The 27909-nt window shown below is 49.1% G+C and overlaps 1 protein-coding gene across 5 annotated transcripts in view; it reads left to right on the top strand.

Annotated features, from left to right (window-relative positions):
* TIAM1 (TIAM Rac1 associated GEF 1) overlaps positions 1-27909 on the top strand; it is a 123049-nt gene that overhangs the window by 76953 nt on the left and 18187 nt on the right. For all 5 annotated transcript variants that reach the window (XM_015647776.3, XM_033519009.1, XM_015647520.3 and 2 more), the window contains 8 exons: positions 939-1085; positions 3472-3546; positions 4015-4185; positions 8725-8829; positions 10854-10935; positions 15162-15248; positions 17552-17776; positions 23658-23761. In XM_015647776.3, coding sequence (XP_015503262.1) covers positions 939-1085; positions 3472-3546; positions 4015-4185; positions 8725-8829; positions 10854-10935; positions 15162-15248; positions 17552-17776; positions 23658-23761 — 996 coding nt within the window. The remainder of the gene's footprint in view (positions 1-938; positions 1086-3471; positions 3547-4014; positions 4186-8724; positions 8830-10853; positions 10936-15161; positions 15249-17551; positions 17777-23657; positions 23762-27909) is intronic.

The raw sequence follows: 27909 nt of genomic DNA on the forward strand, positions 1-27909 counted from the left end.
CTGTGGGAATGGAGATGTCGCTGTGGAGATGACAAAGTGTCACTCTGCTGGGCCGTGGGAAGGCAGCACTGAGGTGCTCAGGAGGTGCAGTCAGCAGGGTGGGGCTGGCTGCTTGGCTTGGCTGTGCCTCCCGTTCATACCTGCTGTTCTACCACTCCCTTTTTGGCCTGAGGAGCTCCTGTCCTCAGGCCACCTCCGCATGGGAAGTCTCCTTCGACTTGGGCCTGACCACTTCAGCTCTGAGTAATGTCCCACGGATCTCCTGCAGAGCTTCCTGGCCTGGGAAACACTCCCCAGGTAGCTGGGATCAAAAAAGGCAAATGGCTCTTCTTGCCACAGGGCGTTTTTCGAGCAGTTGACACTGCTCTGATGGGAAGGGTCATTTCAGCTCACTTTTCCCCTTCCTGTGCCTTGCTCAGCCCTTCAGATGTCACTTATCTTTAAGGAAGTGCGGGTTTAAATGCCATGACCTGCCTGCAAGCTTTTATCTGGCCTTGCTGCTCTTCTGAGTCAGCACCAGGATGCCCAGAGTGCTTCCACAGGAAAGAGCAAAGAGGAAAACCAAGTTTTTGGGAAGCAACAGATAAGTCTGGGAATCTCAGGTTTCTTCAGCTTTGAAATCTTGCTAGGAAAAGAAAAATAAAAGAAAAAACTCAAACCCTTCACAGATGTTGAGGTTTTTCTCTATGTTGATTAGGCTGCTTTAAAACATCTCACATTAAATGCCAAAAAATGATGGAGGTGGCGTGTAGTGCCCATTTCAATATTTGATGTTGGGAGAAGCCAGTTAATTTGCAGTAAGACAGCATCCCCACTGTCCCAGCAGTGAGAGCCCTTGGTTGCCATAGGATTTGCCTTTTCCCCCAGCCCAGCCCCCAGTTTGGTGTGGGGTGTGTTCTGGGGCTGCTGCTGATCCTGAGGCCATGTGGCATCGACAGGTGGCGGCTCGCACGGGGGAGTCGGGCGTGAGGAGGAGGACACAGGCCATGTCCAGGTCTGCCAGCAAGCGGAGGAGCAGGTTTTCTTCTCTTTGGGGGCTGGACACTACCTCGAAGAAGAAGCAGGGGAGGCCGAGCATTAACCAGGTAAGCAGCTGCAGGTTCGGGGTACTGTCACTTGCAAGGTCGGTTTGTTATCGGGCAGAATGCAGCGACAAAGAGTCACTGGCACGGAGTCATCGCATTCCTCATCCCCCTCACAAATCAGGGGCTGCAGCTGCACATCAGTGCCCAGCAGCTCCTATCACAGGTTTGGAATTTGCCCTTTCTTTAGCTGAATTCTGTTGTTGCATTTCTGCTGCTTCTGCTTTTCCTGGAGGTGCCTTCCCCAGTCTCAGGAGCAACAAAGCAGCAGTGTACAACAGATACAGCTTTGAAGAGAAAAAAAACCCAAAACAATCCAGACTTGCTTGGTTGTTTTTAATTTAAAATGATTAATTTGTACAATGCTTTAAATATAGCTGAGTTTGCTGAAAACTTCCTAAAGTGACAAGAAACTTTGCATTCAGTCAGGACACTCCCTGTTTTGCTTCAGATTTACAAAAAAGGAGAAGTTGTGCTGTTTGCACCCAGTCCCTGCCCAGATCTTTCTCTGTGTTCCACTGTGGTAAGAAGGTGCTTCCCTGTTATTCTTCCCAAACATCCCTAATTACAGCTTTCACTTTTTGAGAGCCATACCTCATCTAATTGCAGGAAATGCAGGCTCTGCCTTTCTTTCTCTTCTCTCACTTCTTGGAGAAAGGCTGGGGACACATGTTGTTGTGGGCCCTGTGATTTCTTGTGCTGTCTTTCAAGCAGCAGTGGGTGTTTGTTTTGTTCAGCAGAGGATAAAGGCTGTGGAATTGTTCAGCTTGTTTGGAGCGAGACACTAAAAGTTCACCTGATATTTAGAGACTGAGCAAATGCCCAGGGTTTGGCTGGAATGCAGCTCCATGAGCACCTTCCCAATTCCTTGTGCCAATGCTGCAGTATCCTCATCACTTTGTATTTTCTTGCCCCAAATCCCTTGTCCTGAGCTGGGATCCTGCCTGTCCTGTGTTTTCAAACCCTTTTTTCCCTGCCCTGAGCTCCCCCTTTTGTTTTTCCTTTCAGTGGGGATAATTGCATTCTTCACGCTGCCTCCCCTGCTCCTGCCCCCCTCACTCCTCCACAGCACAGGCCTGGAGAAGGATTCTGTCCCAGGTTAAAGGAAAGTCTTTGTGAAGAGAGTTGTAAAAAGTGTGAAGTTTTGAGAAAGTAAATTGAGAGTGTCTAAATGCAGTGCCTGAACACATTTCCCTCGCTTGTGCAAAGTGTTGCCTATTGGAAGCAGACAAGTGTAAGTCCCTAAAAGGCAGAGGGACTTTTCCCATCCTGCCTGGTCCCTGCTTCATTTTAGCCAGGGAATAATTAACCAGCCCAGCAACCTGATCCTAGAGCTGTGGAGCTATAAAACTGAACTTTTCAGTTTTCATTATTGGATTCTGCTGCAGCACCAACCCTGCCTGCCCATCTGATGTAGTCCTGTGCTGATTTGGGGTGGATGCTGCAAATATTCCTGTTTGGTCATTCCTCCTGCATGGGATGCTGTTGATTTTGCCTCTCTGGCTCGTGCTGGGTTACCAGCTCCTGTTTCATTAGAGAAGGGTTCCACTGACTTGTGCTTGAATGTTTGCTGAGTACATTTTGGCAGCTGGCTCGTTACAAAGCCAGCCAGAAGCAGAGCCCTCCTGAGTTCTCAGCGTTGGCAGAGGTGGGGAAGTGTTCATTGCCCACTTTTACTGATGGGGAAACACAGCACAAGGAGAGATAAAATTAGTCCAGCTTCTCCAAGGAAGTCAGGAGAAACATCCAAGCAGAAGTGGCCTCTAATCTTCCTGTACCACCCCATCACCAGGTGTTTTTCACCTCACCTTCTCTTCCATCCAGCTGCTGTTTTCCTTTTCTCCAGTGCATCTGCAGCAGAGAGGCAGGGAATGTTGGAGAGGTCCCCCAGCTCAGTGCCCTGCAAAGCTTTGTGGAGAGCCTAGGTCTGGACAGAGACTGGTGCAAAGGCGTGCCTGTGCCAGTAAAGCCACACCTGTGCTCAGGAGCAGTGGTCCTAGTGAGGAACTGGGGCTGGGGGACACAGGACAGCACTTCTCTTTATTTAAAGAACAGCACTTGGAGTGAGCTAACCTGGTGCTTGGGATCCCCTCTCTGCTGAAAACACCACTTTGTTCTTGTGTTGTTTCTCTTTGGATGACAGGCTCAAGCAAAAAGAGGTTAGAGGGGCTGCTGGATGTGACCTACCCACCCTGAAGAAGGTTTTCCCCACCCCAAATTTCTGCAACAGTGAAAAATCTCTGCAAGCAGTGTGTTTGGAGATGGATGTTCGTATTTCTCAGTTTGAATTCCATGCTGGATGTTAGACAGACTGTTCTGCCCATGGCATGTGCTGCACACAGGGAGTCAGGCTCGTGTTTTAAAGCAGATTCCCTCTGTTGTTCCTCAGGTGTTTGGAGAAGGAGTTGATTCAGTGAAGAAATCTCTCGAAGGGATCTTTGATGACACAGTCCCGGATGGAAAGGTAAAACCCTCTCCAGCTGCCTCCTTCCCCCACATTTGCAGGCAGTAAATTCAGAATAAATACTAAGATTTGCTATTTTGTCATTTCTAAGCATAGGACCTGCAGTACCTACAACAGTTTTGTTGGCATTGGTTTGCCCAGAAACACTGCACATTTCACTTTTAAATTTAAATCTGCTTTCATCCCTACTATTTTTTTGTTGCATTCCTAGCATTCCCAGTGGCCATAGGGTGAAATCCCAGGAGAAGCACACTGCAGCAGTGTAGCTGTGTGGGTGGCACAGGAGGCACACTCTATCCTGCTCAGGGAAAACTGCAGGTTCCTGTCCAGACAAGCCTTCAACCTGGGCTCAGGAGCAAAAGATCTTCTGTCTGAGAGGGCTCTGATGCAGCACATCATGCCCTGGTTATTGATGAAGAGGGAGCTGAGTTGGGCTGGGATAGGCATGATGGATTTTTGTCTATTTAGAGGGAGAAAGAAGTGGCCCTGAGCAGTGTCCACCAGCACAACCCCGACTGTGATATTTGGGTGCACGAGTACTTCACACCCTCGTGGTTCTGCCTGCCCAACAACCAGCCTGCCCTGACTGTCATCCGGCCTGGGGACACCTCCCGGGACGTGCTGGAGATGATCTGCAAGGTAAACGTGTCCTGGGGCCGGTGGGAAATCAGTGCCAGTGCTTGGACTGCTCTGCACTGGGACACCAGCTCTGTGTGGAGTGAAAAGCACAAATTGCACCGCAGCAGAGAGCAGGAGCGCAGCAGAAAATCCCCTGCAGCTGGAGCGAGCTTGGCGTGGCTGCAGGGATGGGCAGCAGGCTGGGGTTTGCCTTCCCTGCTGTGGCTGAGCCTGGGAGCTCTGCCTGTGCTGCTGCCTTTCCCAGAGCCAGCCATCCTCTGTGGCTCCAGTGGGACCCAGCTGAGTGTGGGACCCCTCTCCCAGCCCCTGGGCGCCCCACATTCTGGTGGTGCAGCACCCTGGTGCCCCCAGCACCCCTCCCACAGCCCCTTCCCTCCTCTGCCAGGCAGGTGAGGTGATCTCACCCCTTCCCAGGAGCCAGGGGACCTGTTTGCACGTGCCATGGCTCCTTCCTTCCCTTCAGGCTGGCACTGGGGAGAGCGGCAGCACAGTCAGCAGAAGGTGCCTGTGTTTGCTGCCCACTGCAGAATCAGACCCGACCTCATGTGGGTGGCAGGAGGGGACAGGGGAAAGCTTTTATCTACATTGGAGTGGGGGGAAGAAAAACCACCTGGATTTCTTTGCCAGATGAAGTATCAGAGACATTGGACCATTAAAAAGAGTTACATCTCTAAAGAGTTGGGAACTTTGACAAATTAAATACAGGCTTTCAGATCTGGCAGCTACATAATGTGTGTTTTCTGAGCCAGCGAGACCCAACTCCTGTCACGTGCTGCTCTGAAAAGTGAGTCTGCTTTGTACAACAACAACAGCAGGAGAAAAGAAAACATTTATTACTATTGAGAGCTTAACTTTGGGGACTTTGAGAACGTGTTGCATGTGCTTCCAAAGAGAGGGAAGGTGAGAGAAAGGCGTTTGTTTCCAGTAATTGTACGGTGCGCTCGTCTCTGCCAGGTGCGCTGCAGCTTGTGAAAGCTCTGCTTTGTGTTCAGCAAAAGATGACATTTTTGGAGAGAGACATAATAGGAAGCTGGATGACACATTATTAGTAATGATTTATTTTTAGGATGTATGTTTTCCTTTGGGTAAGGATGGGTGACTCAGTGGACTGAATCCTTGGCTGGAGTAAGCTGGTGTAGCTCCATGGGTTCAGCAGGTGCCTGCTGAGGGTCTGGTCTCTCACTGTGCTTTTGCTGCGCTGGGTGGGGGTGTGTAAGGAAAAGGGGAGGTTGGTGAATGTTTTTCAAGAGCTATTATCTGTTTCTTTCTTTTCTGTAAGAGTTTTCAGCCTGAAAAACACTGTCGAGATGCCTTTTTTCTGTAGCATTTAATAATCAATCTCTTTCTTCTGTCTCTTGCATTCAGCTCATTTTCCCCCCTTTAATATCTGATCCACATCATTTCACATCAGTTTGCCATCTGCCATCTGAGAACCAGTCAAGTTCTGGTACAGTAAACATTTCAAGCTCTACATTTCATATAAACCTCCTCATGTTTGTAGATGTGGTTAAATCTGTGCTGCTAAACTGAGCTTGATTTTTCTGTTGGAGAACATTTAAATGCGCTAAAGTCATTGTGGAAAATGTGTTCTTAATGCTAACATTGCTGCTTGTTATTGCACAGCGAGTTAGGCTTTGGAGGATGCTTTGTGACACTTCTATGATTCAAGATTGGTGGGAGGAGTGTTTAAAGCACTTTTAAAGTGGTTTCTCAAAGATTTCTCCTAAAATGTAACTAGCAGCATCACTTGGAAGGCAGGAAAACTCAGTGTATATGCATTAAAATTGCTTTCTATGGCTGATAGGAAATAGTTGGTCCCTTCCAATGTTAACCATCCTGTGATTCTGTGATGACACTGCTCAGTGTGAACCAATGTATATGCATTACTAACATTTGCATAATGGTATGTCTTAAAATGGAGGAGGAAATCACACTCTGTCTATGAATTTAGGCAGAGCCAGTGTGGAGATAACACCAAAACCCAATATGAACATAATAGCAGTAAAAAACAAGCCTAGATGACTACATGGCATTTTGTCTTTTGACTGCATAATAAGTGAGGCAAGAAAAGTTTGGGATTTTTTTTTCCCATCACAATTTACATTTTTTAAAGGTATCTGCATGAGGGGTGACAAGCAGGTCCCCCAAGGCCTCTGGGTTTGTGCTCAGAGCCTCTGAGAAGGTGCTTAAGCCTGGGATGCTCTGGGGGCTCCTGAATGGGATCACAGCCTGCCTGTAAATTCTTCTTCTTCTCGAGCACCTCGGTTAAGCTGTCAGGTTGTGCTTTAAACGGGGTTAGCTGCTTAATTTAGTCCAGACATAGCCAGAATTATTAAGAGAGAAATAAATGAACCAAGGAGCTGATTTGGATGGCTGAAAGGGATTTTGGGTGGTCTTGAAAGGATATTCATATCATTAAAGCTGCCCTGTTTCTGCTCCCACCTCCCCACAGATGGATGCAGCTCCCAGCAACAAAAAGTGGGTTAATGGTTTGGCTTTTAGGGCAGCCTGGCTGTGTCCACGTTCAAGGGACCTTTTCCTTTCACTTCAGTAGAACATCATGGCCCTATTTGAAGCACTTTAACCAGTGTCAGATTTTGAGGTAGACACAGCCTTGGGGCAACTGTAGGATGTTAATTAGCTAAATGGGGTGGCTCATGGGCTGCACCTCTCATTCCTGACCTGGATGGAATTGCAGTGTACTGGATTGATGGCATCCACCTGGGCTGATTGATGGGGTTTGTTGGAAGAAATCCTCTCCTCTTGTCCCTGTTCCCTGGGAGCAGAGCCTGGCTCCCCTGGCTGTCCCCTCCTATCAGGGAGTTGTGCAGAGCCAGAAGGGCCCCCTGAGCCTCCTTTTCTCCAGGCTGAGCCCCTTTCCCAGCTCCCTCAGCCCCTCCTGGGGCTCCAGCCCCTTCCTTGGACACCCCCAGACATGGGGGATGATGCCCTCAGTGGGTTTAGGTCTCCTCTCTGTGTTTTTGTTTAAGACACTTTTGTGTCTAGGGACAATAAACTAAGCTGGCCAGAAATTAACCCAGGATTCCTCTCTGCCATTTCTGAACCTTTAATGCCAATTCTGCTTCCCTTGTTTTCTGAGGTGTTTGTGAGGTGTGTGTCTGTAAAGAGAAAATCATTGAAAACAGCAGTTATCAGGGAGGAAAGCGAGCAAGAAACTTTCCAATAAAAAAAGAAAGTGAGGTAGCAAGGATATCTCCTACATTCAGCTGTTTTTCTTTTGGCCCTTGATAGACTTCAGTCATTATTTAATTAACTAGGAATTTGCCTGGATTACAGAGGTTATTCCATTTCAGGTACTCCATTTCATCCAAGGATAATTTGATCTTTGGGTTGGACATATTTGAACCAGAGCACTGTGCAGAGTGCAGCAATAGATCTGTTTCATTTTCCTTCTTATTATTGGTAGCTTTTTTTTTACTCCTGGGCTAGTCCAGGCTTTCCAAAGCATTCCCTGTTCTCTGTGTGTTTGCTGGAGGGCCAGGGTGGGATGTTTTCCACAGGTCCCTCGGTGTACATTGCTCATCACCTCAGTGCTGCTGTATCACGGCTGGAACTGGAAAAGCCAGGCTTTAAAAAACAGGACAAACAGGCAATAATGATGCTCCTGAGTGAATTTTCAGATAAGCCATTGTTTTCAGCACAGCCTGAGAAACCTTGGTAATATGCTGGTTTAAAATGAAAAGGCTGAAGGTATAAAAGCCTTTAATAGTGGGATTTCAGAAGTGACAGTGAGGAGAATTTACCTCCTGTATCTGTGAATCACTTTGGGGTTTCGCATTAGATTTGGTTTAGGAAGTTTGGAAGTAACTTCTGGATGATATCCTTTGTGTTTATCATACTCATAATGTGTTTTGATTACACACTGCATTAACCTCTGCTTAAATCAACCTTATTAATCATGCTGAGAAAAGGTCATTAACATCTCCCAGACCAAATGCTGTATCCTCAGCTAATTATAACTAATTCATTAAAATGGTGTGACCTGTTTCCACTGGGATGCAATCCAGGATGCAACTCTTGGCTTCTTCTAGCCTCATAAAGCCAGTGTATCCTGAGCTGCTTTGAATTTAGAGGACAGACAGATTTTTGGTGTTTATTAACCTTGCTTGAAATCTGCCACATCATATTTACGTGCTAAATTATGAAGATGCTAAAAAAACTCAAATCGAACTGAAAACAGCTTTCCTGCTATATTTTACTCTGTTAGCAGAACATTTAGTTAAATATCCTTTTATCCAAAGGCATGCTCTGAGATTTCTGTTCCAGCAGGGGCTTATTTCTGGAATGGCTTGGGAGGGAGCAGGATGCCAGGTCAGCAGAGCCAAGGAGGCTGCTCCCAAGTGCCCTCCGTGGGTACACGGACTTGATTCCTGGGGGAGAACAGGAAGGCCAGGTTTTGTTCAGGTTTCAGGACAGGAGGCCGTGGTGGAAGGTGGTTCTGGGTCGTTTTTGTTCCTGTGAGGCTCAGAGATGAGGGGAAGGCTGCTCTTCTGGCTAAAGGCTCTCTGTCTCTTGCAGACACACCAGCTGGACTACTCCGCTCACTACCTGCGCCTGAAGTTCCTCATTGAGAACCAGATCCAGTTCTATGTACCAAAGCCAGAGGAGGAGATCTATGAGCTGGTAATGCTGCCCACTGGGCAAATGACATGACACTGGGTAGGACGCTGTTAATTAGTGTTTATCTGACATTCTGGAGCAGGCAGAGTTATGCTTTTTGCTTTGCAATTACGGTGCTTTGCAGACCATAGCAAATTGGCCTTCAGCAAAGGGATCTCTCAGAAGGTTTCATCCTGTGTTGGTGTTTAGCTGGTATTTGTGTGTGGATGTGTCTGGGGAGAGAGGAGGGACAGCCACAGGCAATGTGTGAAAGTCACTCTAAGGCCCATTGAAGCTTAACTTCCCTCCAAGTTGTCTTTTCCTGTTGTTCGTGTTGTCCATGGAGGTTTTAAAGACATGGTGTGGAGGCCTGAGCACTTCATGTTACAGTCCCTGTCTGAGCTTCAAAGAGGGGAGAAACACACAAGTTGTTGGGTGTTTTTTGCTTTTTTTTTCCTAATGGTGAGGTAAAGATTGAGGTCAAGAAGGTCTGGAGTTCTGTGTGAGAATATACTTCCTTAATTGCCTCAGCTGGCTGTTTTCATCTCGTTCATCTCGAAAGCAGACTTCAAAGGAATTTTGCCAGAGATTAAAAAAAAAAAAGACCAAACAGGATTAGTGTCATGCTTTCACTCTGTGATTTTACACAGGCACGCTGTAAACCTTTTTAAAGTCCTTTTCATTGGTGGTTAGCTTACTTATAAAAATAAAACTTTATAAGTTATGGAGGCTTTTGCTCATTTAGCAAAGAACTTCTGGGATTTTCCATTAATGCTGTCAACAACAACAAAAAATAGTGAGAAAGTGTTAGAGGAGTGCTAGGACTGGGAAGTGTGATGTAGTTGGGGAAAATTAAAACTCAGAGGAGACAGCTTTTAGCTGCGTTGTCTGGAAGGACTTGGGGGCCTTGTGTTGAGAGGGCGTAGGATTGACAGAGTCATCACTTACTGTTTATTCTGAAAAGCTGTAATTAACCCAAAACTCTGTCCCTGGGACTGTGCAGATGCTGGAAGGGAATGGCAGGATGCAGGATGATGTCTAATGTGTGGGTATTAAACCAACACACTTTGTATGTTTGCTTGTCTGTGTGGGCTTGTTTGGGGAGAGCACTGGAGTTACTTCCATGGGGCTGTAACTATTCTGTAATACCGAGTTTTGCAGTGCTGATAGAATTCTATTCTATATTCTATCAGGAGATAAAATTATATTTTTATTAGGGAAACCTTTTGCAAACGAGTTCCTATTCTTTTCTAAAAGTTGACATTCTGCAGTCCAAACACTGAGTTTCAGAATGTTAATTGTTGTGAATTGCATTTTTACACGCTCACAGCAGCATGTAAACGGAATTAATATTCACCCGTGGGCTCTCGTTCACCTGGGGCTATGTTTTCTTTCCGAAGACAAAGGGCTGGTTTGTTACTTCGGTGCTGAAAGGCAGAGGGATTTACAGCTGGATGGAGGGACTTCTGGGCTATTGCCTAGGTGTGAATTTGTGCTGCTCTCCCAGGAAGGATGTTAATGACTATTTCAAAGACTTGGGGGCTTTCCTTGGTACAAATAAACATCCAGGTGTTAAAGGTGAAATGTCATGCTGAGGTATAGCAAACCTGATAGTCTGATAATGAAGAAATGTATTTAAGAAACAAAATCACTCCTTGTGATTTTAGTGCTGTCAGATAATTGAATTCCTGCAATGTCTTCATTAAAATAATAGAAAAACATTAAGCTATTACTACCTGTAAATGAGGAAAACAGGGCCAGAAACTGACTCAAGATGGTATTGACTGAGTGAAATAGATGCACGCTCTGTTTTGTGATGGGGGTGGGAAAACACTGCTTCCTCCTCTCTATCTGTTCTGACAGCAGAGCTGAGTGACACTGCTAATGCCTCTCACACAGGTGGAGAGAAACTGTTTGATAAATTATGACCACAGTCCCTTTCTTCTGCCTGTAATTAAAAATCAAAAATCTGTTCCAAACGGTTACAATTGATGTGTCCTCCCACAGTAATATACTTTTGTGTTTGTTTTTTTCCCCCCTCTATTCAGCTATACAAGGAAATTGAAATCTGTCAGAAAATTACCCAGCACATTCAGATGGAGAAGTCTGATGCATCCTCTGATATTTATGGTGAGTTAGTCCCCGACTTGTTTTGCTGTTTCTCCCCAGTCAGTTCCAGCGCTAGCAGGTTTTTGAGTGCTGTTTACTGATGCACCTGAAAGGTCTCTTGAGCACAGTGAGAAAAGTACTTCTGATTCCTGAGCCACCCACAGGAACATTCACCTGCCCTGGAGGAGGACAGCTTTGTTTGGAGTGCTTTGAACGTGGCTTTCCTGGAGCTGGAGGATGCACAGGGAGTTTGCTTGTTGCTGTAGTTCCTCCCAGTGCCACCCACGGAGGGTGTGGGTGGGAGCAGCATCCTTTGCCAGCTGTCACATCTCACACAGGTTCTGCTGGGGGCTCTGCTGGGGCTGCCACACTGCCCACAGCCTGCAGGGCTCTGCAGCTCCACTGCTTCCTCCTTGTCCCCCTCCTCACTCCTTGCTCCCCTCCTCTCTCCTCGGAGCATCGCTGTGGGTACGAGGCATCTCGAGTTCTGTGGCCAGGCAGCTCCACAGAGGCTCTTTGGCTGCTTCTCACCTGCCAGAGGCAACCAAGGGGGGTTCCTGGCCTGCCTGACATTCCTGAGGCTGGGGATGCCCGGCTCCAGGGTGTCCCAGGGATGCTCCAGCCCTCGAGGATGTCCCACAGAGCCAGGATCTGGCACGTGGCAGTTCCGTGTGAAACATAAAGCAGGGGAAGGCCTCCCTGTGTAATTTCAGCAGAATCTCTCATCTCTGTGTAGTTCATACTTCTCAGCTTTCAGGTATTTCAGGTTACAGCCCTCCTGCCTGCTGAGTTTGCCCTTTGGCCTGGCAATTACAGTTCTGGGGTGTATTTTAGAGTTTTCTGTGTAACCTCCCGCACAGGAAGCCAGTCTGCATCTTTTTGCTGTTTATCTAAATATTCTGTTTTAATGAGTGGAATAATTCTGAATCCCCAAACTCCTTATTATACAGCTGCAGGCCATTAGAATACTGAGCTTTGTTACAAAGCAGTGGTACTGAATATTGTAGGCCTAAGAAAGAAATATTCACCAGCCCAGTGATGGTTCAGGGTTCATATTTATGCAGTGCCTGAAAGCACTGCAAGAGTTGGGGCTGTCATAGCATTTCCTGTTTATTTCTTTTTCTTCTTTTTTACTAAGTGATGAATGGGAAAAAAATGTGAAATGCACTGTGGTGTCCTGTGAGATGAGATCAGCTGTGTGAGGTGTGGGATGTAGCTGTGCAGTGCTCTGACCCTGCACGGAGAGAATGCTAAAAGCCCCCCAAATAAGCTGACTTTTCTCTCATTTGAGGGGAAAATAGCCAAATGTGGTTTGCCTCCAATTGGCAGAGAGATTTCCGTGGTCTGTATGTGTCTCCTTGTGTGTTTGTCCAGTGACAAGTGTGTACTGAAATCACACATTTCTGGAGTAGTTTGGGCTGCACAGGGCCTTAAAGATCACCTCATTCCAACACCTCATCTCAGGGAGAGCTCACTGGGAACATTCTGTGGTGTTTCTGCTCCCACCAGTGTGTCTGTGGTAGAAAAGGCACTCCTGGAGTGGAGTGTTGGATCTCTCAGTGGGATGCTTTGCTGACGCCTGATCACAGATGTTCTCACCTCTTTGGCTGGTACTTTCCCTCTTTGCCGGGGCTGTGAGGGCAGAAATCGGTAAGAATCCTTGGATTCCAGTTTGTGGATGTACCAGGTTCACCAGCAGCTGGTTGTGCCAGGGGCTGTGGGGATTACCCGAGGTGGATTTGTTCAGCTGTTGAGCTGCTTTGGCCACGTGCACTCAGAGATGCAGATTTTTGTTCTCCTGTCATCAGAACTTTGCAGTGAGGAGAAGGCTCTGCCTGGGTCACCACCCATCTCTTCCCACCTGTGTTTCAGAGTCCGTGCACAGTTTGATGATAATGTTTTTGGCAGGAATGCCAGCTTATGCAATCACTGTGGCTTCCACCCACTCCTGCCCTTCCTTTCCACCCACTCCTGCCCTTCCTCTCCCACGGGAGGAAGGTGTTTGCGTGGAGCCCCGTGGAAGCCAGGCAGATGGGAGCTGTTCATTCCTGCTGTCCACGTGTGTGTGCAGCCTGCACACGCGCTGGGACGAGGTGCTTCTCTCCCGAGTGCAGGGCACTGAAGGCTCTGCTGCAGCTGGTGTGAGATCCAGCCTCTGTCCCAGCTCTGGAGGTAAAACAGGGCAGGGGCACACTGTCTTGTCTGTGGAGGGGTTAACTGGGGGTGTGAGATGACCATTTCCAGGCTGCTGCCAGCTGCCCATCTCTCATCTCTTAAAGCTGGTGACAACCTGTGTAATTGCTCCTTGTGCCCTTTCTGCCAGGAATAACTGCAGGATTTATGGGTATGGCTGAAAGATGAATTAAGAAGCAGCTGCTTGTGCATTTAGGCCTGATGGATTGAAGGAGGCAGAGGTCTTCTCATGGAGGAATCACAGAATCCCAGAATTCTATGGTTTGTGTTGGAAGGGACCTTAAAGCTCCCATTCCACCCCCTGCCATGGGCAGGGACACCTTCTACTATTCCCAGGTTGCTCCAAGCACCAGTGTCCAGCCTGGCCTTGGACACTTCCAGGGGTCCAGGGGCAGCCCCAGCTGCTCTGGGCACCCTGTGCCAGGGCCTGCCCACCCTCCCAGGGAGGAATTCCTTCCCAAGATCCCATCTAAACCTACTCTCAGTTTGAAGCCATTCCCCCTAGTCCTGTCACTCCAGGCCCTTGTAGTGAGTCTCTCTCCATCCTTCCTGTGGGCTCCCTTCAGGAAAGCTGCAATTAGGTCACCCCAAAGCTTCTCTTCCTCAGGCTGAGCAATCTTAGTTCTCTCAGCCTTTCCTTGTAGGAGAGATGGAGCTTGGGGCTGCTTGGATGTGCTGATCTTGTCCCAGTGAGAGCCTGAGCTGTCCCTCAGCCTGGTTTTAATGTGTGGTGGTTGGCCCAAAACATCATTTCAGCTGAAAGGGCGACGCTCTTAGCAACTGATGCTTTGTGCTGACTCAAACTGCAGCCTTGGGCACACTCTGCTGTTTCTCTGGATGAGGGTTTCCCAGGTAGGCTTTGTGGTGATGACAACCAATAACTACTATATTTTACAGCTTCTCTTTTAGTCTAGGGCTCTTCCCTCTGCCAAAGCGGGTGTGTTGAGTGAGCTTCACAAATTTCATTTGATTCAGCCCGAGTAGCTCGCATGCAGGTTCCAAGTAGCTCAGTAAGTCATGAAAGGCCATATGCTTCTCACTTCTGAGCTGCCATGTTCTTCCCCCTCTTTTCTTCTTCTTTTTTTTTATTTTTTGTATTTTTAAATCATGGAAGAAAAAATAACTCTCAGCCATAAGGATCAGCTTGAAGAGAGTCCTAAAGTCAGGATAGGCTCCCAGCACATCTGCACTGCTTGGCTGGTGGCTGATTGCATGTCAAAACAAACGACTCCCCCCAGAGGTTTGTAAATGTTTTTCTAGTCTCTTGAAAAAGAGAGAGCAAATGGTTGCCTGCACTCATTTAGGGAGTAATGAAGTTTCAGAAAGGCAAATGTTCTGCTTTAGATAACTCTCCACAGTAAATAAACAACCTGCATTTAACTTGGCACGTCGTTATCTTACTGTGTCACCCACAAATGGCAGGAAAATCCCCCAGCCCAAAGCTCCCAGTCCCATTTGCTCTGTTTAAAATGAGGCTGTGTCAGCACTTCCACTCCAAGACTGTTCTGTAGTGAAACACCGAGCTGAGACCTGGCAAATGACAGGTTGTGCCAGAAGCAGCTGAAAAGGGGAAGGGGCAAAGGGGAAGGGGCATTTTTACAAACATGCCCAGCCCGGGAATCTCCAAAAGCAGAGGTCAGCTCTCTGTTCTAGCAGGAGGTGTTGTGCCTTGCCTGAGTTTGGGGCAGCACATCAGCCATGGCTCTCAGATTTTGGCTTTTGTCCCAAACCACAGCTCTGTGCAGCTTTGGTCTGCAAACAGCAAAACCTCCTGGAGCGACCTTTGGTGGCAAGAGAATTGGGAGTCTGTTCCAAGGCTTTGCAGCTGTGGTATCCTCAAACATATAATTGGTATATGCAATCAGAAATTCAGTTTGGGTTTTTGTTAGGGCCACTTTCATTGCTGAACTTCCCCGTTGTGTTTGTAAAGGTTTGAGGGAAGGGAGAGGAGAGGGATTCCCGCCTGTTCATGGCAGGGACAGCACAGCCTTGGTGGCTGGGACACCCTGGAAGGGGCTGTTTTCCTCTGACCATCTCACTGGCTGTCTCCCCAGGTTTCTCTCTGTCCTCCGTGGAAGAGGAGGGGATTCGCCGGCTCTACGTGAACAGCGTCAAGGAGACGGGCCTGGCTTTCAAGAAAGGTAAAACACTTCCCAAAGCCCTCCCAAGTCAGTCACTGCCACACAAATACAGCAGGAGCATTGCTGTGGCTAGCATTGCTGCCTCTGCTTCTGCTTCCACCCTTAGCAGGAAGCACACACTTGGAGCATGAGCCAGCAGGGATCCCCAGCTCGTCCCAAGGCAGGGCAGGGTCTGGTTTAGTGCAGCTTATCCAAGCTGAGGCCAACCATGCCACTCGTGTGCCAGTCACTGCCTCCCCTGCTGCACAGACAGGGAGCCAGGCAGCTGAAGCCCAGCCACACTTTGAACTGGAGCATGGGGACCATGAGGGGTGAGAAGATTCTCATCTCTTCATAACCCAGTGGTGCATGCAGGGTCCTCAGAAACACCTTCAGAGTTCTCCTGGTGAGGGCTTATATGGCCTTGCAGAGCTTATTCATCAGCTGGCCCTTGCCAAAAGCTGTTCCAAGGCTGCTGCCCCCCTTGGCCTGGTGCTGACTCTGGCCCTCTGCTGAGCCAGAGCCATGGGAAAGTGCCCTGGCTGGTGGAGCTGGCTAGTGTGCTTGGGAATGAGTGGCCAAAGGGGCACAGTGGGGACAGAAACAGGGAAGAAGGAACAGTGGAATGGGGGAACAAGGAATGGGAGAACGCCTGGAGTTGCACCCCAGCTTCAGAAACCCACGCTGGTGTGTGTTAAACATGAAAACATCTTTCTCTTTGCTGTCCCTCAGCCCCACAGCATGCCCTGTTGAACAGGATGGATATCCTGCCAAAAGCCCTGAGCGGAGCCGGGGGGGCTCCCTGCCAGGCTGCCACAGGGAAATGAAACCTTGTGGGTTCCTGTGTGGGGCAAAGCGAGCATTGGGAGGGGCTGGATGCGGGTTTCATCAGGGTCTGCTTTTAGTTGCTGCTGGAAGAGCATTTGGAGTGGATGTGTGAGCACAGAGTGCCTCCTGTGGGGCTGCAGTGCAAGGACAGGCAATGAGAATTCACAGCTGCTCAGAAGGGACCTGAAACAGCACTGCTGAATGAGCAGCAGGATACCGGGACAAGATTCCCTGAGATGGCAGCAGGAAGGGAGGAAAACTCTCTGTGCCTCCCGTTATTTACATGCAGTGTCTGCCTTTGACTGCACTCCCTCAGATAGGAGATACTGCATTTCATTTTCAATCTTTCCTCCATTTAGAAGACTTTTATTTTCTCCTGGTAATTTTTATGATTTATCCTTTTGTTTCTTCTGTTGGCCTGCCTTGGCAAGGCAGGCATTCCTTGACTGCACTGAGATAGACGTTCTGCTTTATCCCAAACGATCCAAAACAAAGACTGCAAAGAGTAAATGAAGCCCCAGATCCAATGGTTATGGTTGCAGGCCTATTAGTGTGCTACTATTATGCCACAGAATCACTAAGTAGAATAAATTAAATAATGCGAAATGCTTGACTTGCCTTCTTTTGTCCTTCTTTCAGATATGATTTTACAGTCCATTTACTTTGTAGCTACTCTATCTAGTTCATTTTATTCTCCCTGAAACTGCACACCACACTAGTTTCTGGGCACAATTACGTGCATTTAGGGAGATCTCCATTTTCCTAAGGAAGCTCTTTAGCCTCCTTCCTTCCACCTTTCTTCCTGGAATGTGGGTCAGTCCTCTGGAGGATTCATCCATCATTTCAGGGTGCCAGGGCTCCTTGGCATGGCCGGGATGGTCACCCCAGTTCTTTGGCTGCTGTCGGTTCCAGCTCTCATCCCTGTAAATGCAAGGATGGAGATGGGGAGGGTGCAGTGGCCGGGGGGCTCTGGGTGCTGCTATTCCTGGTGTGCTGCTGCCTGCTGGGCCCAGGGATGGTTTGGGATCCAAGCCCGCTCCAGCTGGCTGTGGCTGGTCAGGGAGGGCCGGGCTGGCCGTGGGGAAGGTCAGGATTCCCGTGTCACCTGTCCCTCAGCATCCCGGGGAGCAGGAGGCAGCTGCTTCCCTGCACATCCCCTTCTCCCTGGGGCGCTGCTGCTATAAATAACTCCTGAATGGGGCTGGGAAAAAAGCCATGACTAACTTAGCAAGGGCTCAGCTCTGCCTTCTGAAGATCCCTGTGCTGCCATGGGGTTCGGGAAGGGTCGTGGCAGGGCTGGGCTGTGTAGGCTGCAGCGTGCACCGTGAGGAAAAAGGGGATAAATTGTTGCTGCGGGACTTGCTGGGCGCTCTGCTCTTGGGGTGGCACTGGAGGAGCAGCCAGACAGCAGGTCTCACAAAGGCCATCAATTCTGTGTCGTTTGCAGTCATTAATGATTATGTCTAGACGTAAACACCCGTTCCTCCGTGTCACAGGGCTGAAAGCGGGGGATGAGGTGGTGGAGATCAACCAGAGAGCCGCAGAGGAGCTGGACTCGGCGCTGCTGAAGGACGCCCTGCTGCAGCCCGCGCTGTGCCTCACCGTGCGCACCCACCCCGAGCCGGAGGAGGGACAGAGGCTGAGCCAGCCGCCCCCACGGCGCCCAGAGAACCCCTCAGAGCCCGGGGACGGTGCCCTGGCCTTCTCTGGGGGCAGCCAAGGTACTGGGGTCGGGACAGAAATGGCTCCTGCCTGCAGGTTCCGTGGTGGGAGGGACGGGAATTGCAGCCTGAGCGGGGCTGGGGGAGCTGTGAGGTGTCACAGGGCTGCTGACAGCCTGGGACAGCCCTGTCAGCACCAAAGGCACCTCACGTCCTCGGGCTGTGCCCACAGACACTCACAGAACCAGCTGCTCCCTTCTGGGCAGCTCAGGAGGTGCTTTGTCATCTGGATTTGCCCACAGGATCTTCACGTGGCAAGGGAAGTGAGGGTTATGTGTGCACCACTACGTCAGACAGGTCTCCAGCTGCTGGAGAGCGTCCAAAGGAGAGCCAGGAGGATGGTGAAGGCTCTGGAGGAGCCCCCCAAGGAGCAGCTGAGGGCACTTGGAATGTTCAGCTGGAGGAGAGCAGGGGAGTCTCACTGGGGTCTGCAGCTTCCTCCAGAGGGGCAGCTCTGATCTCTGATCTCTGCTCCCTGTGAGAGGGAAGGGCTGGAGCTGTGCCAGGGAGGTTTATGTTGGATATTGGAGGGTGCTGGCTCTGCCCAGGCTCCCCAGGGAATGGGCACAGCCCCGAGGCTGCCAGAGCTCCGGGAGTGTTTGGACACCACTCCAGGGATGCCCAGGGTGGGGTTGTTGGGGGGGTCTGTGCAGGGCCAGGGGCTGCCCTGGATGATTCTGGTGGGGCCCTTCCAGCTTAGGATATTCTGTGGTTTTGTGATTCACCCTCTGTGGGGTCAGCCAGGAGCACAGACCCCTGTGTGTGTTGGATGAGATGCACAAATAACTCACAGGGATTTTTAAAACCACCTGAAGATGGGGATTGCCATCTGTGTGTGACACAGCCAGGTGATCCCAGAGCACACTGCTGTGGGAAGGGACCTTCCTGCCCAGCTTGGAATGAATGACACTGCCCTGCTCAGACAACCCAACCAGCAGAAGATTAACCTATAGCAACTGGGAATTGTTTGCCATGAGTTTGGCTTCCTGAATTTCTACTCAGTGCTCCTTCTAGATTTGACAGCAGAAGATGATCTCTTGCCTCATTTTTTTGAATTTAGAATACAGGAGAAATCAGTGGAATTGCTGGAGTGAAGTAGTTTCTAGGTAATCAAAACTGTTCTGAGCTGAGACTGGCTTTGGGGAGTGTAATATTCATAGCAAGTGGAAAAGAGGGAGCAAGAAAAGCTTCCACACAGCTTATTGTAAATCCCTCTGAGGGGACTGCTAAAAGCAACCTTTCGTGTAAGATGTGGACCAAAACTACACAGACAGTTAAAATTCAACATTTTCAGGAAATTTTCCCTTTTTAATTTCCATGGCAGTTTACCCAGTTAGGCTTTTGTGCTGGAAAACCGAGGTAGTCCTGTACATTTTCATAGCTGGCCACAAGATGCCCCCATTTGCTGCTCAACACAGCTTTTCACAAGCCTCTTGTCTTTGCCTGTGATTTGTCCCTGGAACCCTGAGTGCTGGCTCCTCGGAGCTCAGCTTTTCCCCGAGGTGAGTGTCTGCCCTGGGAGCAGAGGGTTGGGAGCTGGGATTTCTGTGTTCACACAGAACCTGGAGCTCTCCCAACATTCCCATTCCTTCTAGGCACAGGGAATGCTGGGCTGGGATCTGCCTCTGTTCCCCCCAAAAGGAGGGGAATATTTCTGCAGGAGGAGTGCAGCTGGCCCTGACTGCTTCTGGAAGCGCCTGCAGTTGCCACATGAAATAATTTGGGCTGGCTTAGCCCGAGGTGGGAGTGAAATCAAGGCTCTGCACCCATGTGTGTGACTGGGAGGCAGGTGATCTTCCCCACCTTTCCCTCTAGTTAGGTGTTTGTAGAACATCCTGTTTTATTGAAAAAACTTGTTTTATTCTTCTGCTCCTGTGCTTTGTCAGGGATCTGCTACCTAAAGTGGGATCCATGTGACATTTTAAAAAGTGGTCTGTGCTTGTATTTGGGACATTGTGGTGTTATCTTAGATTTTTGTTCTTGCCTCCGCAGCTTCTTGCAAGAGCAGTCAAGTATGAAATAGCCACTGACCTATTTATTTGTGTCCTTGTTGATTCCAATCAGTTTGGCTGGCCAGATGAGCTCCATGATTTCTGCTGAATGCTTTATTTCTAGGACACAGCCCTGAGGTGCTGCAGGCCCCTCTCAGCAGGGTCACAGTGCCAGTGGGCACACAGCACCTGTGGGCACACAGCACCTGTGGGCACATCCCTTCTCCAGGAATCCAGGATCATGCTGGTGTCTTAGCATTATCTTCTTCCCTGGCAATTCTTCATCAGCTGTGAAGGCAGCAAAGGGTAGACTTCATTTTTAGTATGAGGCAAATGATACAGTGTATTTTCAAAACAGGAAAGATATATTTTTTAAGGAAGCTTTCCTGGTGCCTTGCTGCTCATTGGGAGGTCTAGAGGAGCAAAGCAGGGTGGTGTTTCTGGGAGTCGACCTCCCTGGAGAGCCATCTGCCAGAGCTCCTGTTAAATCCAACATCTCTCACAGCCCTTTCATCATCTGGAACTCCCTTGCACATGCTGAGTTTGGGGCTGGAGCTGCAAATCAGCTCTGTGGCCGTGGTTACTTCAGGGTGTTTGCTTAACAGGTTATTCTGGAAGTGACCTTGTGTTTTGTATCTCTGATTGATGTGAGAACTGCCGTCCTGGGCACGATGGATGCTTTCCCCGTGGAACTGTGCTGCCTTTGCAGAGCCACGAGTTTTGTTCCTCTCATCTATTATTGCTTTTCCTGGCTCTGGGTTCTCTCCTGCTAACACAGCCTGCATGAATTTGGCTGAGGAGGATTAGCTCTGGTTCTGTCTGGAGCCCCACAGCAGGTTTTCCTTATTGCCTAAAAGGATCAGTGGGGTCTGTCTCCCCTCCCCACGAGGAGTGTTCTGCCTGCCCACTCTGCTCCTCTCAGTGCAGGGAATGAGAGCTGGGGACACAGCCTTGGATCTCCCCCAGATCCAAGCAAGGTATTCTGCTATTAGTAGGGGATTTGGGAATGGGGGTTTATCACCTCCATACCCAGATTTGTTTGTGGTCTTCCCCACAATTCACTGCCCCCTTCTTTCAGTGTGGGGCAGTCTCTGAGGTTTGGGCTTTGCCTGCCCCTGTATTTTGGAGACCTTTAGCGTGGGGGATGATGTGGAGCACATAAATCACCGTGCAGCATGGATAAAGACTGAAAAAGAAAGTGCCCCCCAGCTTGGAACAGGTGTACCAGTCTCCTAGATAGGAAACACATGGGTGTTTTAGGGAGTTTGTTATTTGGAGTTATTAACACACAGACTAAATGTGTGCTGTAAAACTGAAACAAACTTCTACTGCACTGTAAGAACAGCCACTGGTTTTTATTCCAACCTCATCCGTCACAGGCCCCCTCGGGCTGAGTAATTTGGATTTCAGAACCAGCTGAGGCCACCCTGATCTCTTCAGGGTTATTTTCACGAGGCTGATTTCAGATTTCACTCATTGATGTAACAATTCCGGGGCACTTCCTGCACCCCACCGGAGGGGTTTGGGATCGGATTGCATTTTTCATCCCCAGTTCCCCGAATTGCTGCGGTGCTGCCTCGCCCTCTGGCAGCCGAGCACGGGGCAAGGCTGGGGTTCCCAATTTCCCCATGGAAATAAATCCCTCGTTCCCAATTTCCCCATGGAAATGAATCCCTCGTTCCCAATTTCCCCATGGAAATGAATCCCTCGTTCCCGATTTCCCCATGGAAATGAATCCCTCGCTCCCGGTGTCCCGGGACTTTCAGAGCTAACCAGAGTTCTTCTGCAAGGAAGAAAAAAATACATACTCACCCGTTTTACTGAGGATTTATAGGTGAAATGTCACCTTAAATAAAAATTTAATCCGAGACACCATTTCCTAACAACTCCTGTCAAAAATGATATTTTTGCATTTAATGACAGAGCCTGTCCAGCCAGGCATTCTGCTGTCATAATGGGGCCATTTCCTGGCAGCATTTGGATTAAGGAAGCTGCTGTTAAACTGCCCAAAGAGATGATATTGGGATGTTTTTGAAGGATTGCAGGATTCCTGGTTCGTATTTTGCGTTAGCGGGGTGCACACTTGGAGCTTTGTGCTGCAGCTGGCAGAGCTTGGCTTGGGATACTAAATCCCACTGCACTGAAATAAATATATAAATAGTAATAAATAAATGTATAGCCTGGCAGCAAGAAGGAGGCTTTAGGAGAGGTACCACACATTGTGGAAGTCTCATTAAAACCTTGAGTTACACCAGCCCTGCAAGATGGAAGCAGCAGTCGTGGAAAATTCTAGCCAGGTGCTGTGTGGTGCTGAAGCTTTCGGTGATTCTCCAGGCCTTTAAGACCCAGCACCTTTGCTCCAGTGATAGACTTCTTATGTTGTGCTGCTTGTGGCCACAGATGGGAGTCATTTAGTGGGCATTGCTTACACTGTCCCAGGATGACACTGCTGGGGCAGCCCCTGTGAGCTCCCTGTGTGCTGGGGCCACAGGGATTTCACCCCCTTTTCCTGCTGCTTTTTTGGATTTCCCCTTCTCATTCCTTAATGCCCCGTGAGGGCAGCAAATGGCAGTGGTCAGGAGGAAGGAAAGCAGCACATTCTCCAGGCAGGGCTAAATGAGGATTCACAGGGCAAAAAGCAGGTGATGGAACGATCCTGACAGAAGTGGGACGGTAACCGGGCGGTATTAAGGGGCAGGAACGTGCAGCTTTATTGCTCTGATTGCATTTAACAAGCAGCAGATAAACCTGCTCAGGTCCCTGGTGGCCAAAGACATCAGGAAAAGCCCGAGCACACGTGCTGGGTGTCTGCTCCAGTGAAAGATTCCTGGCTGCTGGCTGAAAGAAGTGCAGGAAACAGGTTAAATGGGGCTTTGACATACAGGAAAAGAAAAAGGAGTGGCTTAAAAGTAATATGAACAAATATTATTGCCTTGGTTTGGGGTGAGGAACAGCTGCAAGGTGCATTGTGCTTGAGAAGGGAAATTAATTGCAGTGGAAAAACAGACTGCTTCACACAAATTAAGGCCCATAGCACGTATTTTCTCTGATTTTTTTAAATGGACACCTTGAGAATTCTTTCTCACACGTTAACAGGGAGAGCAGAAAGCTGATAGTGAGAGTTGATAAAATCTGGGCAAGGCTCTGAAAACCAAACTTCTTACAGGGAAAACACTTTAAATAGACTCTGTGTTGTCAAACAATCCCTCCAAGGCACATCCTTTTCCAAGGTAAACCCTCCCTTTTCAGAAGAGGGGCCTTTTATGTCCTTTCCATTTCAACAATGCCCACCTTGGCTCCATCCCAGTGTGCAGAATATGTTCTGAAGTTATTTCCAGATTTCTGAATTCTGGCTTTTCCAGATCATCTCTGGACATAACAAAGCGGCAAATCTTGCACGGTCGTGCAAATTATTTTTAATAATGGGGCCTAAAAGCTTGCAGGAACAGCAGCTGAATGCTGGGTCCTTCCTCCTAAAAATGTCTAAAACTAGGTTTATTTCCTCAGCAAGTGGGTGTGTCAGGCCAGAAATGCAGGCAGTGGAATCACCATGCACCAAGAGCTGCATACCACATTTTGCATGTGAAACCACTGGGGTAGAAAGGTCCTTGGCACTGCTCACCAGCCAAGCAATGAATGCTGGATTGTCAGAATTTCAATGTGATATTTTAGCCTTATCTCTGAATCTGTAGTTGCCAGTGAAATGATGTCTGGTCGTAACCTGGTTGGTTTTTACAGCCGTCCTTAAACCGGAGGTCGTCCGGTGCCTCCGGCACAGCCTCTTGTTGGAAGGTGTTTGTGTTCTGTGGGAGCTCCATGGTTGCAGCCAGCTTTTCCTGGGGATTTTGGGGCATTGTGGCCGTGTTTCACACCCGTGTCACTCTCGGCAGGGCACTCCCTCTGCAGTGACCCCGACAGCTCGGCCGAGGCGGCCCCGGAGGAGGCGGAAGCGCAGGACCTGGAGTCGTTGGACGAGGCCGAGAAGATGAGCAAGGTGAGGAGGTTCCATTTTCACCTGGCAGGGAGAGCAGCCAGACTAGAGCACCCTTCCTGGGAAAACGCTGGGTTGGCTTTGAAGGTGTTTATGGATGATCCTGAATGGAACAGGCCTTGTGGCACGTCACCCGCTGCCTCTTCAGCAAGATTTGTGCCCTTTCTCCAGGCTGGGTTCATCCCTTCAGAACCCTGTGAAAATGTTTGTGAATGGGCTGGTTTATCACCTCCATCCCCACAGCAGCTCCACTAAACCGTGTGGATTATTAGGATTTCTTATTCTTTCTGGATTTCTAGGCTTAGGACAAATGTAAGCTAAACTGTATTTTCTTAAAGCAATGGCATTGCTCAAGTGCAGGTTTCTAACTGCAAACTAATCATAACCAATCTACCTCAAAGCAAAACTGTCCAGTTATAGCTAGGAGCTCGTGCAAATGGGTTGCTAATTGCCATGGATTCAGGGACACAGCTTGGTGGTGGCAGAAGGTGATGATGGTGGCTTCTGAGGCACAATCCTGCAACATTACCTTGATTGCTTTTGGGTGTTTGTGATACAGGTGATGCTGAGAGCTCACAGCAATTTTTCTTCACAGTCAATGATCTAAGGAGAGTTAGATCTCAGTTTGCTGGTGTTTCTGCTCCGTGCATGTTTTCTCTCCTGTTGTAACTAAGCTGTGTTGTAGCCAGCTCTGGGCTGGTCCCTCACTGCTCTGCTGCAGAGAAAGGAAGGAAAAGACCTTGGCCTCTTGTTTCCTGATCCCTTGTGTCACTCTAGCCTGGAGTTTTGTCCTTGATAACCAGGCAGTGGAAGTCAGATACAGGAAAACACTAAATGCTCACAGAGAAGGTGATTACACATACAGTTTGTTTCCAGGTTTTATTGAGGGAGCTTTTCTTGTAAGTAGAAATAATTTCTTCTTTGGTCAGTGGATGTGTTTGTTGGTACTTTGGGATTTTAAACTGTAAATTTCTTCTCCAGTAAATGAAGATGTTTGTTTAGATAGTTTGGGATTTTTAACTGTCGATTTCTTCTTCAGCAAGTGGAGGTGTTTGTTGATATTTTGGGGTTTCTAACTGTAAATATGTGGGATTTTCATATGCTCTGAGCAGAGTCTGTTCTGTCAAAGGAAGCTGTGACAGAGCAGCGAGCACAGCACGTGGCTGCTGGGGAATCAATGCTCTCCATGGGTTTTCCAGGGCTTTCTGTCCCTGAGCTGTGCCACAGGCTGGGGTGTTTTGCCCCTTGTCTCCTGGATGCTCAGAGCTGTAACTGCCTGCACAAGGCGTAAGGATTACCCGATTAGCTCTGCAGCTCAGCAGATTCAGTCAAACTGAGAAATGGGTGTTAGCAGCTTTAATGCTTCATATTCCATCCTGGGGGAGTAATTCCCAACTCCAAGGAGCCCTGGTTTCCAGCAGGAGGAGCTTCTGCCAGTCTGGCATTGAAATGTTGACATCACTGAGTGTTTCCTTTTGGGATACAGAAATATGTCTCTGTATTTGTGTGGGGTGAAGGGGAGTGAGGCATTTTTTTTTTTCTTTCTGTTTCAAACTGCTTGAAATGTTCTCCCACAAATAAAGGACACAAGTAGCTATATATATAGAATATATATAACTTACTCAGTGTGGCAATCTCAGGGATGCTGCTGTCCCTGCTCTGTACTCAGTGTCTTCCTTACTGACTGCAGAAACCCCCAAATTATTCTGCAATGGCTATAGAAAATTCCAGTATGTGGTAGTGGGGAAGAAAAAAACGCTCAGCTGAGGGTTTTCCTAATCCCTTGGCTTTTCTCTGTGCTTGGGAAAGCTGATGTGCATGGGAAGGAAGGATTCTTGCAATGTGTGTTTTCCCATGGGAAATCACAGACACGAGGAGAAAAACAAAGGTGTTTTCCTGTCCATGCACTCCCACACCTTTCCATGCTCCTGGGATTATGGCACAGGAGATTAAGGCGGTGTCCTCAGGGCTGTTTCACAGGGGTTAGTTATTTTTGTACGTGGCAAGGGGAAGGCTTTGCCCTCATGCCACGTTCCCCTTTATCCCATCTCTGCCACAGCTCCCAGCCACCGATGGTGGAGCTCAGTGGAGACTTTATTTTTCTTCTTTTTATTTCTCTGCCCTTCTTGGCTGCAGCAGGGCAGGAGCACTCCCATCCATTCACCACTGGTCAGCAGGGGAATGTTCCCATGTTCCCAGCATCAGAGCTCCCCAGCTAAACACAGAGCTCCCCTCCTTCCAGCACAGAGGCAGCGTTAGGAGCTGGAGATCCCAAAACAGCCTTTGGGGAGTCTTGTGCCGGTCCCAGGGCAGGGCTCCATCCATGCCTGGGGAGCACTGCAGAGAGGGACAGCTGCCAGCTTTCCCAGGAAGCTCCCTGGCTCTCCAGCCAGCAGAGAGATCCTAGGGCAGCATTAATGATTGATGGGAAGAGGAGAGGAGAGGAGCGAGGCACTCGCAGCCTGTCTTCATCTGCTCTCGTAGCACAGGCTTTGCATGAAGGTAAGAGGGGGAAATCCCACCAAAAGCTGGGCTTGGTCCCTTCTTCCTTTGCCAGGCAGGTGTCAGGGGGCTGTGTGGCACAGGAGGCACTGGAATGTGTCCTCTCTCCTCCTCCTCCTCCTCCTCCTCCTCCCGGTGGCTGCAGCCGCCTCTGTCCCTTCCCCCAGCCCAGCATGTGTGCACGTGGGTGTGTGTTTCCTTAGGAGTGCTGCTTCTGCTTCTTAATCTGCAAAAGCCTCCAAGCTGTGGTGGTACTGAAGGATTTGGAGGTGCAGCAGGAGCTCTGAGGATCCCTCCCTTTTCTGAGAAGCTTGTCTTCTGTATATCCTAAAGGCCTGATAATGCAGAGCTTTCTTCTCCATCGCTGTTGTCAATGATTCCATTATCGAGAATAAGGGAAGATGAGGTGTCTGTGTCTGTTCTGGTAAAAAAACCCATCTCCAAGGTGGGCTGAGGTGTCAGTGGTGTGGGATAGCTGCTGTTCTCTGAACTCACTCCCTATCTAATTTCACCCTCTTATCTCTAGGGATGGACATCTATGTTAAGGGTGGCAAGCAAGGCGCTTTCCAGGTGCAAGCCTTTGCCTTAAGCCATGCAACTGGCCCTGGCCCGAGGTTTTCTACAAGTTGTTTTTGCTCTGGGGTGGACTTCTGGCTTTCCTTTCTGTCCCCATTTCATGTAGGAGCCAAGGGGAGGAGAGAGCTGGGAGGGAGAAGAGTGGGGGAAAGGAAAGCCTGCTCTCTGCCACCTTTTCAGGCTTGTTTTCATCTAGCACCAAATTTCAGGTTGTTTATGAAATGGGGGGCACGCCCCTCTGTCAGCCTCTGTTCAACAGAGCATCAGAAACATTTCACATCAGAGTAATTTCTTCAATGGTTACTTGTCCCTCTGGTGACCTGATTATTTTGGCCTTTTCAATACTGAGGTTCCAGGGGGGTAGCCAAAAATCGAGCATACGAGTTCCTGATGTTGCAGGTTGCCAAAGGCTAAAATAGATGTTGTATTGAACATCAAAATCAATCTCTGTGTATTTTCTTTTCCTGCCGAGGTCCTTCTGATTTAACTGGGGATGTGTTGTAAGAAGTGTCACCAGTTAAAATTGCTGCGGGACACTGGTTTCTCCCTGTTTCTAATTGCAGACATCTGCCTGTGGCAGTAAAGGCCAATTACCTGGCAGCCTGGGGGAGCGTGCTTGATGGGCTCTGTGTGCGCGCCTGTGCCACTCGGAGGGATTTTTTTCCAAGAAAAGTAGGTCGGCTGCTCTCTGCAGCATTACTCCAGGCCGTCGTAAGTCTCCAAACCTTCAGTGTGTTGCGGTAGACGTGAAAGGATTAAAAGGGGGATTGGCGGGGTCGGTTTCCCAGCGGCAGAACCGGCTCTTTTAAGTTCCTTTCATTCGGTGCCGCGTCCCTGCGCTGTTTGGTATTCCCGAGCAGCGCCGCTCGCAGCCAGCGGGCTCTGCTCAGCCACAGGCAGCTGATATTCCCGATATTCCCGATATTCCCCGCTCCTCTCCACTGCAGCCCACGGCAGCACCCGGCTCGGGATCCGCGGTGAGCAGATGGCACGGGAAGGGAGGCTGTGCTGCCCTGCCCCGCTCGCACGGAGAGCGCTCGGGGTGCCCGGGAGGAGCAGGAGCAGCTCGGGGT

Source organism: Parus major, chromosome 1, assembly GCF_001522545.3.
Source record: "Parus major isolate Abel chromosome 1, Parus_major1.1, whole genome shotgun sequence".
Classification (NCBI taxonomy): Eukaryota; Metazoa; Chordata; class Aves; order Passeriformes; family Paridae; genus Parus; species Parus major.